This window comes from Sitophilus oryzae, unplaced genomic scaffold (genome assembly GCF_002938485.1).
Source record: "Sitophilus oryzae breed Bouriz unplaced genomic scaffold, Soryzae_2.0 scaffold_738_pilon_pilon, whole genome shotgun sequence".
In the NCBI taxonomy this organism is placed as follows: domain Eukaryota; kingdom Metazoa; phylum Arthropoda; class Insecta; order Coleoptera; family Curculionidae; genus Sitophilus; species Sitophilus oryzae.
Window position 1 is genome coordinate 1,328,425 of NW_022147349.1, and position 16,088 is coordinate 1,344,512.

Genomic DNA, 16,088 nt, shown 5'->3' on the forward strand with positions numbered 1-16,088 from the left:
GTTTAATCAAAAACAGAATAAAGAAACAAAAATTCGTAGCTGTAAAATAAATTAAAAAATATTACATTAAAAAAACTAAAAAAACAAACAAACGGTACCATCGACATCGACACCGACACCGACATCGTAATGTTTGTAAACATCGGTGTTGAGATAAACACCGGTGTCGGTGTTGACAGCGGTACACCGACTGAGACACCAGTGGTCATCAACACCTAACACCGGCGTTCAAATCTTAACACCGAATATGTCTACCTCATATAGCGGCCCTGGTTCCAAATTGCAACATAACACCTGTTTTGCAATTTTCTGTTAAATGTTGTCCTATTATTATATCAGTAATATACTATTATTTGAACTTAAAATGGTTTAGCTTTATTCATTTTAGCATAAATAGGGACTTAATATAAGTTAAGGTCAGTATAAGTTAAATCCTGTAAATGTTTCTTTTTTCAATATACAAATTATGTTAAGCCAATCAAAAAAAAAGTTCAAAATAATTTGTTCATGCACCAAATATTACAATCATAGGTTTAAAAATAACCGAGTAATTAGGAAATAACTTCAAAAAAGAACTTTAAATTCCTTTTTCTCAAAACTATGTTTTGTGACTTTTTTTTTTGTTTTGTTTGTTTGCTTCTGGGGTACAGAGTTCCGTAAGTGCCAATAATATTGACACCTGTACTCGATCTCCTCTACGCCAATTAATACTTTTATAGGTTTCCATGAAACTCTAAAGTAAAACAATTGTAAGAGCATATCCAGAGGCGGATACAGAAATTTATTTTAGGGGGGGGGGGCAAATAAAAAATAATGTAGAATATGCTTTTAGAGCGCTATTTTTAACCCAAAAGCCAATATTCAACCCAATTCATAGATTTTAGGGCGGGCCCGGGCCCGGGCCCTATGGACCCCCTCTGTATCCGCCAATGAACATATCTTTTATTTGATTATTTCTTTTTTAGAAGTCTTATACCTCAATAAGATTAATATTCAACTTTGTTTTGGGACTTACTGAAAAAACTTCATCCACTGAAAAAGAAAATAAGATTCTAAGACGATTAGGAAAAGTTAATATGCAAGGGAATTCCTATTACTTAAACAACATTTTCAACGTACACTTTAGTGAACCATTGGGTTTCCATTTCATGGACAGGAAAGTCAAATACAAAGAATTAAAAAGAATTTTTAAGGGATTTTGTTATGCGGTAAGCTAGGCTTAGATTAAAAATTTTGTTTGGAAGCACCTTTTCATTGTTTTCAGATAACTACACCTAACTCAGTGATTGAACGTCCGAATTAAAGTTTTAACGGGTTTTCTAGTTATATTATAAATATATAATTTTTCAGACTTTTTCTGTTTTTTGGGTGATAGCAATAGACAATACAGAATATGTTGACGACGAGTCCTGGGTACTGCTAAGCATTTTATCAAAATTAAATCTAGTGTTTACGGTTGGCACTATGGGTTTAAGAAGCCTTATAAGTCCCGTGGCCACTGAAATTATAAAAATGCGATCATTTAAAGTAATACAAATGAAATGTATAGATAAGTGGTTTCACGTTGGTTTAGTTTGTCAAATGTTAGATGTAGATGCAATTCCTGCAGATCTGGAGAAGTATGAAAAACATACATCATATAATTCATATCAAATAAACTTTTAGTCACGTGGTTAAGCTTAACCGACACAGAGTTACCCACTTTTACATATTTTCTTTTAATCAAAATATTTTTGGAAAGAAAAATAAATATATAAACAGTTATTATTTAGATCAACAAAACTCACCTCCAAAATATCATTTCACCACCAAAATATTCCAATAAAGTTGCGATGAGTTTTTTACGGCTTTTAAGCTTGTACACTTCGCACTAAAAAAGGTTCTAAAAAGAACAATGTTCGTCTGCTAGGTTTGCTGGTAAAAATATTTAAGCTTAAAATATCACAACACAATTCATTTAAACCAAAAACTTGTAATACAAAACTAAAGTGTCGAAACCAATCTCTAAAGAAATACAAGAAAATGTAACGCCCATTTACGGGCTGCAGTAACGAATGATTATCAGCTGGTCATCAGCGACAATTTTAGCGATTTTTAATAGTTTGTGTGTGGTAAACTTTGTATAAACTTTATTACAATGGTGATTAGTTGTTCAGCTTTCAAGTGTAAAAGCCGCAGCAGTAAGAAAAAGCCAGGAGTTACGTTTGATAGGTAAATAAACAGTCCACTTCAACTTTTTAGTGTTTTCTTATTGAATTCGATAATTATTTTGCTGAATTTATATTTATGTACTTGATATGTGTGCTATATAGTCTAAGAGCCAGTGAAAGGGCTATTTGACCAGACCTAGGGTTTTGTACAGTGAGGCCCTTATACTTACTGTACATGATGATATGGGGACTCACTAAGCCCAACGTGGCGGACGCGGCGGGCGCCCAGGTAAGACAGGTATCGATTTTTGGTAAATTTTAAATGTTTTTGACCAAGTCTGCCGTTTTGCAATTTGAAAATATATATTATTACTATCGGATAACTACAATGGCAGACCATTATCGCGCGTTAACATTGTGGCAAACAGTTTTGAAAGTGCTGAAAAAAAAATAAAATTTTGAAAGTAGACCAGATCTGCCATTGATATATTTTATTTATTGAGGTCCTATAAACTTATATTAATCACGGCAGATGTCTTTATGGAGTACACACTTCAGCAGACAACAAAATGTGACTGCTATCCGATCAGATGTACGTTTATGACGTTCCCTGTTTTACATCAATATGATTTACTCTATCACTGTATTTATAGAAATTAATATTTAATTTTGTCAACAATATACTATAAATCATATAAGGTTGATGATATAAAAGTAAAGAATTTCAAATATCTAGGTATAACGCAGTCAGCAAATAATCATTCAAGTATTTTATTTGATTTTCTTCTTTTTATTTATATAAGACAAAATTTAAAAAAATGAATTTAAAACGTGAATATTGCACGCATATTCGATATTCTCCGATGGTGGCAGCACCGGCAAGAATGCGCCTAGCCTATAAGTAGAAATATTTTTAAAATGTGCCCAACTTTGCCCACATATTATTTAAAAAAAAGTGTAGTGAAAATTTCAAACAATAGTATATTTTATCTTGGAACAGTCACCCTGTATAAACCATTATTTTAGGCGATGAACTGTGTACCGTCATCAATATAGTTATGGTGTTACTGGAAGACGAAGATCTGGATGTAAGGAACGCCATGAGTAACTACGAGAACGCTTTGAAAGTCAAAATTAAAATCAACAACTTTCTCAACCAAACAATATAAGTTAATTATTGCCGATTTAGTGTGCCGAAGTTGCAAAATTAAATTCAATCATTGCAGATCTGGACACCGGTGGCCAGTGGTCCCTGAAAAGGCCAAGGAAGATCTGATTCATTTGATGACGGTATTGTTACCCCAGGAGAAAGCCGTTTGTCTGATTTTCTCTTGGGCTTGTAGGTATTTTCCGGACCCGTCATGTGAACCATCTGAGGTTAGTATATTTACAATTTTTTTTCTTGAAGAATCGCTTTACCTATTATTTTTAAATCGCTATTCTACAGGGTTGTCCGAATTGTATTCCGGAAACTTCGGCAGCATATTCTGTATGAATAAAAATTCAAATTGATAAAAAAGAAATTTATTTTATAATTTCTTTTTTATCAATTTGAATTTTTATTCATCGTCATCGGAATCATGTTTTTCATGGTGTGACTCGTCTTCATCGTCCATTGAATAGGAATCTGTAAAAATAAAACGTAAATTATGAAATAAAAGTAATTTGTAAATTAATCCGAACATAGTCGATAAAGAATTGATTACTATGAACTTACCAGAGACTTGGGTAATTAAGTCACTCACAAAGGTTGGAAGTTGATTTCCTTCGAATCATTTGAACACAAATTTCTCGTCTTGCTCAATCCAACCATACTCTAACGGGTCTAATGTCGTCGGTTTGTTTTTTGTGAGCATTTGTCCAAACTGTTGAAATATAATGTGCTCTTAGAAGTTGCTGGTAAAGCTCACTCTAACATGTTGGTATTTGGGCTTGCATCAAAATTAAGTATTTTTTAGCTGAAGTTTTAATTGACGTTGGAAGCTGTATAATTGCTGTCGAAAAGTTGGTACCTTTTAGCATCAACGTCAATTAATTTTTTTGCATTATAAAGCTGGCAAGTAAATTTCTGAATGCTGTTAAATACCTATTGCAGGCGCGCGCGGTCCATTCCCTATACGTTGAAAACAAGCTTTTTAATTAATAATTTATAGCAAGTAATATGAATCTAGGGAGTGGTTTATATGTGATCTGTTATAGTTATTAATGACACAAGTTTGATACGAACATTATTATAATAACGCGTGTAACGTTAAGCCACGAGGCATTAGCCGAGTGGCTTAGTTACACAAGTTTCATTAAAAAGTTCGTATCGAACGTGTATCATTCAAAATTTAATCTACGACGCGACACGAGGGACGATCCCAAGAGATTTGATTTAATTTAAAATATCAGAGATATCCTCATAAAAATTAAAATTCAAAATTATCATGTGCCCATATTAGTCGACGCCGAGGTAACCGTGCTTGTTGATTGTTTCCATTTTGACTTTGACAACTGAATTATTGATGTTCAATTTTGTGTCAAACGTTCAGTTTTAGCAAAAAGCAAAAAATAATATTAATATGGATGATTCTGAAAGTGTCCCTTTTGCCCTTTATGCAAAACGTTGTCGATTCCCTACTTCCCGAAACATCAAGACAAACGTACGAGCAAGCCTATGTAAAACATGAAGATTGGTGTAAAGGGAAAGGAATCAAGAATAGTAGTAACGAAAAGGTTCTCCTGGCATATTTTGGACACCTTTCAAAACATAGGAAGGCTTCATCACTTTGGGTATATTATTCCATGCTACGTTCAGTTATATCAGTGAAGAAAAATACAGATATTAGTAAGTACGTCCATTTAATTGCATTTCTAAAACGAAAATCATAAGGATTCCCGTCAAAAAAATTGAGAATTTTAAGAAAAGAAGACATAACTCGTTTTTTATTGGAAGCCGATGATAAAACGTATTTCCTGACCAAAGTTTCATTGATAGTGAGACTTGCGGGAGCCTGCCGGCGCGGCGTATCGAGTTGACAAATCTGCAGCTGCGAAATGTTAAAGATGAAGGACAATGCATTCATGTCATTATTCCTTTTACAAAAACAAAGATATCACGAGATTTTTTTTATAACGAAAGGGAATGTTGAAGGAATAAATATGGTGGAAATGGTTCGAAGATATATAGCTATGTGTCCAAGCAACACAGAGCATACTCGATTTTTTGTGGGGTAGAGAAATGGAAAATGTATTAAGCAACCCGTTGGCATTAATATTTTGGGGAAAGTGCCGTATAAAATAGAATTGTTCCTAAGTCTTCCAAATCCACAAGAATACACTGGACATTGTTTCCGTAGATCGTCTGCGTCGATGCTTGGAGATTCAGGAATGGATTTATTAACTGTTAAAAGACATGGTGGTTGGTGCTCTCACACAGTGGCAGAGAGCTATATAGAAAATTCCAGAGAAAATAAGAAAAAAGTGTCATGTAATATTTTGGGTAACATTTCTGGCAATGATGGGTCGGTCTTCAACAAGTCCAAGCATCACTCAGGAAATAAATTTACTTTCTAAACTAAAAAACTAACTCACCTGTCTTCGTCAGGAATTAATTTAACCAATTGTACTGATATTATAATGTTGACAATAAATAAACGTATTTAGGTACATTTTTTTGCTTGTTTCTTATTTTAAAATTTGCGTGTTATTATGAATTCATAATAGCACTAGTGCCACTAGTGCTATTATGAAAGCCATAATGACACCCAAATGACAATGTGAAATGTGTCATAATGACATTGTCGTAGATTAAAAATATTTTTCGACTTTTATTTATTAACTATCGAGTCGCCAGAGAGAACACTAATAACTAAAGTGAGAGAGACCGATCAACCTAAAGTGAGAGAGACCGATTAATTTTTGAAGACTGTGTTAGTGGCGCTGCCTTTGGCGTCTAACCCGAACTATGAGCGCATTATCAATATAGTAGGTTGCATTCATACCTATATACTGGCGCCAAAAATTTAAAATTTGTATATTTGAACCGAATCTTAATCTTTCAAATTTATAATAAGAAATCTTCGTAGTTTTTTTAGATTATTTTGTTGACAACGAAAATTTATTATTAGACTTTAAAGCATTGAAACCTATAAATAAAATACGGTGTAGGAACATAATAATTTATTTAACTCCATACTCCTTGCCATACTCCAACTCAAGGCTGCAATCTTCAGTATCTTTTTTATCTAACTTGGTTGGGAGTGAACAGGGAAGCACGGTTGGGAGCTCGCACAGAGTATGAGTATCCCGTAGGTATTCAATGTTTTTGATAGTCTTTATTCTATAACAAGAACCTAGCAGTAGAAAATAATTTGTATTACTGGAAATAATACCAGGTATAATACCTAGTCGTTCCATAAGTATCAGAAAAGAATGTGATGTTTTAAATTAAAAAAATTAAATTAGCAATGTACGATTATTATGTGCACTCACTATTACTATTAGGTATGCTAAAATAATTACCGTGATAAAACTTACCTTTAAAAGAAACGTTTTGTCTGGGTCTCAACCACAAAACAAAAATTACAAAAATGCCGAATAATCGTGGAATCTCAAATAATCAATAATGACAATTATATGACAATAATCTTCTCTTCTCACAAGGTAAAAAAACAGGTACATTCAATCAAAAACAATTTATTAATCCGATTATCAACAGATTTTAGTTATCTCCTTCTAGAACTAAGAAACAGAAAAAGCTACTGACAATCTAATTAATCCTGTCAAATGTTTAACTTGCAAAGTTGAAAACTTCCTTTTTTGACCGCCTAAACGCTATGCGCGTCTGGTATGCGCGGTGACAAAATAAACTTGTCTACGAAATGCCCTATTCCACAAGCCCTCTCACTTTAGTTATTAGTTTCTCTCTGCGAGTCGCTTCCCCTTGTATAAATTTCACCGCACGCCACTGACCTATTATAACTGGTTCTCTGTCAACTTTTCTTCACCAAGCATCCCAAATGCTTGTTGAAATTCAACTTTTTTTTCTGTAATGTAAAAGATCTTTTCTTCCTAATAAAGGGAAGAAAATATCTTCCTAATAAAGGGAAAAAAGCCGGATTAAGATCACATCCTGTGAAGGCATGGAAGCCGATTAAGATTTTGGCTAACAATTCACCAAGCTTTTTAATAAATATTTGTGACGCCAATATACCTTACGTTATTTCCAGTTCCATTGAGCATCCAAATATTCGAATGAGAATTTTGTAAATGTGTCATATTACCAATCATTATAATTAAAGTTATTAGTTTATGCATACATCTGACCGGATACAGTAGTTCAGATTTTGTTGTCTGCTGAAATGTGTACTCCATAATAGTATAGGAGCTGGCAAACATTGAGGTGAACGATATTTATCAAAATTTTCACCTACATGGTCTAATTATACATGGTATAGACAAATTAAAATCGACCGTCTGCCGTTTCAAAGTGGCAGCTTTAACTAGGGGGATGCAGTTAAAAAAGGGTGGTTTTAAGATTTGGTGACCAATATTGATCAAAACTCATATTCACTCACTTAAAGAAACAACTTAAGAATGTGCCGAAATCACGTGAGCAGACGATTTATTTGACAGCTTAACCCTGGCAGACGCCTGTCAAAGTGGCATATTTTACGGTAAAGTGAACGACAATTATTACACATTAATTTTGGTGGATGTATTCCCCTATTAGTAGGTTAACTAAAAACCATATGGCAGACGAAATATTTGACAGCGTTTCTGTGGCAGACGCTGTCAAAGTGACAAGCTCACTCTTAGTAAACAATATTTATAATCGCTTAAATTGGTAAAATAACATAAAATACAAGGGTATTTTTTAAATTTAAGAAAGCACACGACCTATGTGACAGCTTAACTTTGGCAGACGCTTGTCAAAGTGACACATTTTACGATAAAGTGAACGAAACGTATTACACATTAATTTTGGTGTGTGTATTCCCTTATTAGTACGTTAACTAAAAACCATATGGCAGACGAAATATTTGACAGCGTTTCTGTGGCAGACGCTGTCAAAGTGACAAGCTCACTCTTAGTAAACAATATTTATAATCGCTTAAATTGGTAAAATAACATAAAATACAAGGGTATTTTTTAAATTTAAGAAAGCACACGACCAGCGTTTCTGTGGCAGACGCTGTCAAACTGACAAGTTCACTCTTGTTGATAAAAAATTAAAACTACTCAAATTGGTGAACTAAATATTAAACAACTTTGGTAAATAACATTTAAACATTTTTATTGAAAAATTGGTTAGGTTTGGTGTAAAATAAAAGTAAAAGTAAAATAAATCATCACAAAATCAGTCTCCCATTTTTATTATTTTACAAATAAGTAACCTAAATAAAAGAGAGAACTTCAACAAATCAACAATCCAGCATCATTCTAAAAAAACATTTCTTAAAACTATAAAACAGGATTTTAAAATATTGCAAGTTAGCCTCCCATTTTTATTCTTTCACAAATAACCTTTCGTAACCTAAATAAGAGGGAGGGAACTTTAACAAATCTTAACGTATTTATCTAAAAAAAATAAAACAAAAAAATATATGCCCTACAAATGAATCTAGTTGAAACATCGTTTTCAAAAAAATATTTCTTAAAACCTTAAAGCAGGATATGTAGTTATATCAAAGACTAATAAGTTCCCAAAAACTTGTTGCAAAATTTCAAAATACAAAATATGTCGTTATTTATACCTCTAAGAAATCACCCTCCTCGTCACTTGATTCAATCAAAATTGCGTCGGCGTCCCGTCGTCGTCACTTTCGTTAGTTAAATCAGATTTATGTCAAATATCACCAAGTTGAACGGACGTTTGATGCCCTTCAAACCACAATATATCGAATTTATTTTCCTTCAATATCCAACCATTATTTAGTCGATCGTAAAATTTTGGAGTAGCTTTGGTTGCATTCGTCCAAATTGTAGCAATTTGGCTGGTCCTTCGAATGTTTTGCAATAATACTGATTTGCAGGGGGGAAAGTTTTGAGCATTAAAATGTTACTTTAATAAAACTGGATTTTTTTCTGGTATGCATCCACAAGTTTTAATAAAATATTCCATTCTGGCCTTATCTATTAAATTTGGTTTTCAGTATAATTTGCGAACATAGCCTTCCAGAGTATTTAGTGTTTCCTGAGGGATGTCTTTAATTGGCTTTGACCCCAATGACAAAAAAGCAGCTTGAGTTCGATTGCTATATATTTTTTAATATTGCAAAAGGTTTCTTTTTTCCTTTGTCATAAAATGAGGCTTCGTAAACACAACCACTAAATGCATGGAATGCTGGTAGTGCTTGGCTACGAGTTGATCCTAAAGAGCCCTGTATCTTTGTAAGATTAATATATCTTAACGAATTATTCGAAATTTGACCAGTTTCCATCCAAACAAGCTTATTTTCTTTTTTAAATTGGTCAACATGCGCTAATGCAATAACTGGAATATCTGTATCTGAAGTTCGTATAACTATATTTTTGCAAACAGTATTTGTTATATGAAACAACATTTTAGTATCGGCCTCTTCATGCTCAAATAGTATATTCTTGTGCTATTTCCTTAATAACATGTTCGTTTTTCTGATAAAATTTATAGCATTCTCTTTCCAGTTTTAATTCACAAATGGAATTTTTTTGACGAAGCGTATATTTTACCCCTTCGTTTGCGAAGGTTTTGATTTGAATTTTTTTGATCGGCTTCTCAAATCTCGTGATGTCGATGGCACATTCTTCTATAAATTTAGAGTGAGAATTATTTCCATTTTCTAAAATATTTAACAAAAACTCTTCACTCTTTATGTCAGCAGCTTTTCCGGTTGCAATGTTAAAGAGATGGTCGCTATCAAAATTTTTAAAACAACCATTCATAAATTCTCTCTTAAAGTTGGGATATTTATTTTCGAATTTCAGAAGATTGTCGTGAAACTTTATTGTCCACCTAGAATAATTAGATAGATATTTTAAATAAAATCGATCTATATGGCTCAAAATCAGAAGTCCTAATGCTTCTGGAAAAGTCAAAACAACATTTTTCAACAAGTTTTTGGGAACTTATTAGTCTCTTTGATATAACTACATATCCTGCTTTAAGGTTTTAAGAAATATTTTTTTGGAAACGATGTTTGAACTAGATTCATTTGTAGGAGATATTTTTTTTTGTTTTATTTTTGTTTAGATAAATACGTTAAGATTTATTAAAGTTCTCCCCCTCTTATTTAGGTTACTTATTTGTGAAAGAATAAAAATGGGAGGCTGGTTTGCAATATTTTAAAATCCTGTTTTATAGTTTTAAGAAATGTTTTTTAGAATGATGCTGGATTGTTGATTTGTTGAAGTTCTCTGTTATTTAGGTTACTTATTTGTAAAATAATAAAAATGGGAGACTGATTTTGTGATGTTTTAAAATCCTAACTATTTTATAGTTTTAAGAAATGTGCTTTTTTACAATACTTGGGGAACTAGATTCGCATTTATAGAATATGTTCTTTGTTATTATATATTTTTAATAATAGTTTTAGGTTTGTTGAAGTCTTCTTAGGTTTTGTTAATGAATACAAACGAGAGACTGATTTTATTAAGGTTTAAAAATCCTGTTTTATGGTAGTTAACGAATAATTATTTATTTTACTTTTACTTTTATTTTACACCAAACCTAACCAATTTTTCAATAAAAATGTTTGTATATCATTTACCAAAGTTGTTTAATATTTAGTTCACCAATTTGAGTAATTTTAATTTTTTATCAATAAGAGTGAACTTGTCACTTTGACAGCGTCTGCCACAGAAACGCTGTCACATATTTCGTCTGCCGTATGGTTTTTAGTTAACGTACTAATAAGGGAATACACACACCAAAATTAATGTGTAATACTTGTACACACACCAAAATTATTGTGTAATACAAGGGTTTGCCAAAGTTAAGCTGTCACATAGGGCGTCTGCTTTATTAAATTTAAAAAATACCCTTGTACTTTATGTTATTTTACCAATTTAAGCGATTATAAATATTGTTTACTAAGAGTGAGCTTGTCACTTTGACAGCGTCTGCCACATAAACGCTGTCAAATATTTCGTCTGCCATATGGTTTTTAGTTAACCTACTAATAGGGGAATACATCCACCAAAATTAATGTGTAATAATTGTCGTTCACTTTACCGTAAAATATGCCACATTGACAGGCGTCTGCCAGGGTTAAGCTGTCAAATAAATCGTCTGCTCACGTGATTTCGGCACATTCTTTAGTTGTTTCTTTAAGTGAGTGAATATGAGTTTTGATCAATATTGTTCACCAAATCTTAAAACCACCATTTTTTAACTGCATCCCCCTAGTTAAAGCTGCCACTTTGAAACGGCAGACGGTCGATTTTAATTTGTATATACCATGTATAATTAGACCATGTAGGTGAAAATTTTGATAAATATCGTTCACCTCAATGTTTGCCAGCTCCTATACTATAAAGACATCTGCTGTGATTAACATAAGTTTATAAGACCCTAATAAATAAAATATATCAATGGCAGATCTGGTCAATTACTTTCAAAATTTTATTTTTTTCGGCACTTTCAAAACTGTCTGCCACAATATTAAACGCACGACAATGGTCTGCCATTGTTGTTTTCCGATAATAATAATAATATATTTTCAAATTGCAAAACGGCAGACGTGGTCAAACACATTTAAAATTTACCAAAAGTCGATGCCTTTTTTACCTGGGTGCCCGCCGCGTTCGCCACGTTGGACTTAACAGTCCCCATGTCATGTACAGTAAAATACATACAGGTAGCCTTTCACTGGCTCTTAGACTAATACGTCGATACTAGTTTTGTACCTATTGTTAACATTTAAATACGTTTTTGGTTTCGTAATTAATTAGTATAATACCAACACATACACCATAGGCGTATCAAAAATATAAATACCTCTTCAAGCAGCTAAGTTAAGAAAAATATGTGCCACGGCACGGTATGGTAAGAATTTGGTTTCGGGTGCTATTAGTCCTTGTATTCTTTAATCATTGGCAAAACCAATGACGATGTCAGAAAATAAATAAATAAATGTGACAACTTGATATTTTTTACATCAGAGCTACCACCTGAATCCCTAGAGGGAAATTTAAATTCCAGTTAGTCAGCCCGGCGACGAATATATTGACATGGTTTGCAACAATGAATTTAAAAAGCGTGCCCTTGATTACGTAACTAAAAGTTTAATTGGTATCAAATATACTTGTGTACTGTTTTATTTTTTATTCACGTTTATTATAAGATTTAATATTTCAGAGTAATACAAGAGAGAAGTAATGGCAATCCAGGATGGATAGAAAGTTTTCTTATAACACTGTTACAATCTAATGGCCTATTTATTAAAAATATAACGAGAAAAATGGCATATGAAAATGGCTTAATACTTCCACCGCTGTATATGATGATAAGGTATAGACTGGTGTATTTAATTTCGAATGTTTTTAACTAAAAATATTCTTGAAAAAGCTAAAGAAAAATATTGATTTTCCAAGTCAGTTTTTACTAATTTTATTATTAAACGTAGTATTTTTAAGTTGTTTTCTTAATTTATCTTTTAATTTTCAATTTTCATGAAATTTTCACAACAAAAGTTTCATACCTAAATATTGCTTCCAGCTTCCAGAGCATAGTATTTTAAACTAGATGCTGGTTGTTATTTAACGAACTGTTATTTTAAAACTGTTATTTACAAATAACAAAATATACCGCTCTACGGCCAAAGAAAACCGTCAAAATGATTTACTAAGAAAAGGTTAATATACTGTATGACATAGAAATTGCAACGCCCAGTATATGCTTAGCTATATTTATTTTTATTACCTCTGGAGTATTGAAAAAATCTTGTTTAATTCGATCTATGTAGTTTTTTAGCTTGTTAAAATATAATTATTATTATTGTTTAATAGTGGTAACATTTTGAAATTTAAATTACATTTTTTTAAGCTAAAATGTCAGAAGTTGACATATGTGATTCTATTCAGAATTTCATTTTCTACCAAATAAAGTAATAATATATCGAGGGTACCATTTAAAAATCAAAAGTTGTCATTTCCGGTGAAACAGGAAGTGACAGAAACTTATTGAATACGTCAATCAATCCTGATTTATGTCACGTACTAACATAGCAAATATCGTTTTTTATCTGAAGAAATATAAAAAGTTATAAGACTGGGCTACTTTCGAAAAACACCCAATATATCATAAATGTACTAAAAAAAATTAATAGGAACTATTCTTGCTTCTTTTAATAAGAATTAATAGAAAGTAATCACATTTTTTCTGATATGAAGCTAAAAATTCTTAAAACCAGTAATATACTTATTACACCACTTCCCACTTTAGCCTACGTCGCGTCGCGCGTCGGACCGTTGCATTGTAAATACGATTTCTAACATTTATGCGAAAGAAGCTATTAAATTACAGATACTGAAAAAGTGTCTTCATTGTCATATTAAAATTGTTTGTTAAAATATACTTGCTTCCTTTTGAAGATCGTTTAACCAATAAAATCGATAGGCAAATAAAAAATATATAAACTTCAAATAACTTCTTGTTCTTTCTAATTGATATTTATAGATAAAAATTTTGTGCATATCTGGTTCTTAAAAACAGGTATTATGACTGCATCCTAATGATATATGTATTATTAAAAAATAGATTGTCAGAAGAGGAGAAAAACCTTTGGATAGAAATAATGGAAGAGGGTGGATCGGAAAAAATGGAAACTAGATGGAAAATGTATATCGACAGTTGTAGGGTAAGAATAACTATACAGATCTGGTCACCATCAGTTACCATCGAAGCGTGGTCTGAAATTTGATATGGAAATCAGCGATGGAGACAGTTTAATGAAAAATCAAATGTATTAATTAGTATTAAAGAGAAAAACGTTGATAGATTTCTGCTATGCGTTATTGCGGGATTTTGCATGAAAATAGCAAACCTAGGCGTTTACCAAAAATGTTGCATCTAATAGGGTTGAATTTTTAATTTCCACATACTCATTTCACTACAGCTATAATAGATTCTTATTAAGCCTCTGTCTTAGAACTACTCTGAACTACGATATGTCGCTGGCAAAACTACAAAAACAAACAATCATAGTTCTTAGTTTAGTAACTAAGTTTATTATATATAATTATATTATTATTATATAATATTATTAAAATATAAATTTGATAATAATCAAAATTGATAGCTACGAGTATTTGAATTAAGCACAAATTTATTGGTTCTATGGCGTGTAGCACGCGATACTGCTAGTTTTTAAGTGATACTAGGTACACTAGTTTGAGAACGAAGCTTTACACCTTAAAATACGATTACACTATTTCAAACCAATGAATATCTATTTCTATGTTATTTGTAAAAAGTAACTGGAGATATTTTATTTCATGTTTTCAAGCAACAGGATTGGGCATATATTAAATAACTTACACAGAAAAAAAAACATGTGTAGATTAGATAAAATACTTAAGAACTATAGGGACAGACAAAACCTAATTTACCGTATCTAAATATTTTGAAAAGAATTTCTCTCCTAATATCAATAACCCTATTATGTAATTTATAAAATAATAATTGTTAAGAAATAATAAATATTTTTGTGTTTGAAATAAAATATTATGTACTACAAAAGAAAATTTAGTAGTTGAAAACAGATGAAAAATATAGTTTGTGTGATAAACAAACGTTTTATCAAAAAATGAGGAGGTAATTCACTAAGGTACATAGGAAGAAGTACTAATTTAGAAAAATCGCATGTTGTAGTAAATACTTTTATTTTATCAAATACAAAATAAACGTGTGCTGGTGTATATAATATATTGATGTGAGGGAACTAATTTATCACCTACATTAGAAAAGTTTTTTACTAAACCAGAAAAGGGAATTTGCTAGGGTAGATAAGCACACATGCGTACTTAGAGAAAGTTCTTATGTAGATTCAGGTTTATGGTTATCCTTCAGTAACTTCTAAGCGAGGGAGCTTCCACCATCCTGCTTGTTTTTCCTTTGGGATATTTATTGTTGGAAAAATATAGGCCAGAAATTGCATAACAATCTTAGCTCTAGCGCCTAAAAAAATAAATATAAAATTATTAAATCTCTATTACTTTATAGATAATTACCTGAAGAAATATCTGTCAGCTCGTTTAGTAGTTTCTTTATTGCGTTGTCTTTAGAAAAGTTGTCACGACTTGCATATTCTATTTGAATAAATTCATTCCATGATCAGGGAAGGAAATAATTTTCCACCTGGAAATAATTTACTATTATAAGTACATAATATATTATTATAGAGAGTTATCTGAAAATTTTATTCCAGTAATTTCAGGGATGATTTTATCTAGAAAACATGAAAATTTCTGTATGGGCGGCTATTGATAATATTATGATTGGTGTATAAATAAATAAATGCTTGATTTAATTCTTATGTTTATAAATGTTCTTATGATTAGAACCGATGTTATATAAACCTGCCTTTAAATTTACTAAAAGATAGAATTCATGAATTTTGCATTTATCGTTTTATGTTGCTTAGTCTTAAAATTAATATTTATAATAATTATCGAAATAGAATTGGAAATTACCCACAAAATCTTTCACGATTTCTTCGAGGTCCCACTCAATCAATAATCTTGTTTTTGTTCCATTATTTCCTAATTACACATTTGACACAGTGAAATCAAAATCTATAATATACTTTTTAATATAGACTGGTTGTTTCTATATATTGTAATATATAGACTTTGGTAAAACAATCGAAAAAAAAAATTTCATATATATATTAATTAAACGTTTAAGACGATGCGAACGCTGTTATAGATGGAAATAAATGACGCAGTGCCTAAAATCTTGACGAAAGGGCTAAA

The 16,088-nt window shown here is 31.5% G+C and overlaps 1 protein-coding gene and 1 long non-coding RNA gene across 3 annotated transcripts in view; one reads left to right on the plus strand and one right to left on the minus strand.

Moving 5' to 3' along the window:
- Positions 1 to 16,088, plus strand: part of LOC115888412 (adenylate cyclase type 10-like) — a 98,080-nt gene that overhangs the window by 40,826 nt on the left and 41,166 nt on the right. For both annotated transcript variants that reach the window (XM_030908148.1, XM_030908149.1), the window contains exons 11-14: positions 966 to 1,208; positions 1,351 to 1,619; positions 12,472 to 12,624; positions 13,873 to 13,972. In XM_030908148.1, the coding sequence (XP_030764008.1) occupies positions 966 to 1,208; positions 1,351 to 1,619; positions 12,472 to 12,624; positions 13,873 to 13,972 (765 nt within the window). The remainder of the gene's footprint in view (positions 1 to 965; positions 1,209 to 1,350; positions 1,620 to 12,471; positions 12,625 to 13,872; positions 13,973 to 16,088) is intronic.
- Positions 520 to 15,931, minus strand: LOC115888414. The gene is made up of 3 exons (XR_004051251.1): positions 15,920 to 15,931; positions 1,353 to 1,357; positions 520 to 562 (listed from the first exon to the last, which is right to left on the minus strand). It is a non-coding gene; the product is annotated as an uncharacterized LOC115888414 (long non-coding RNA).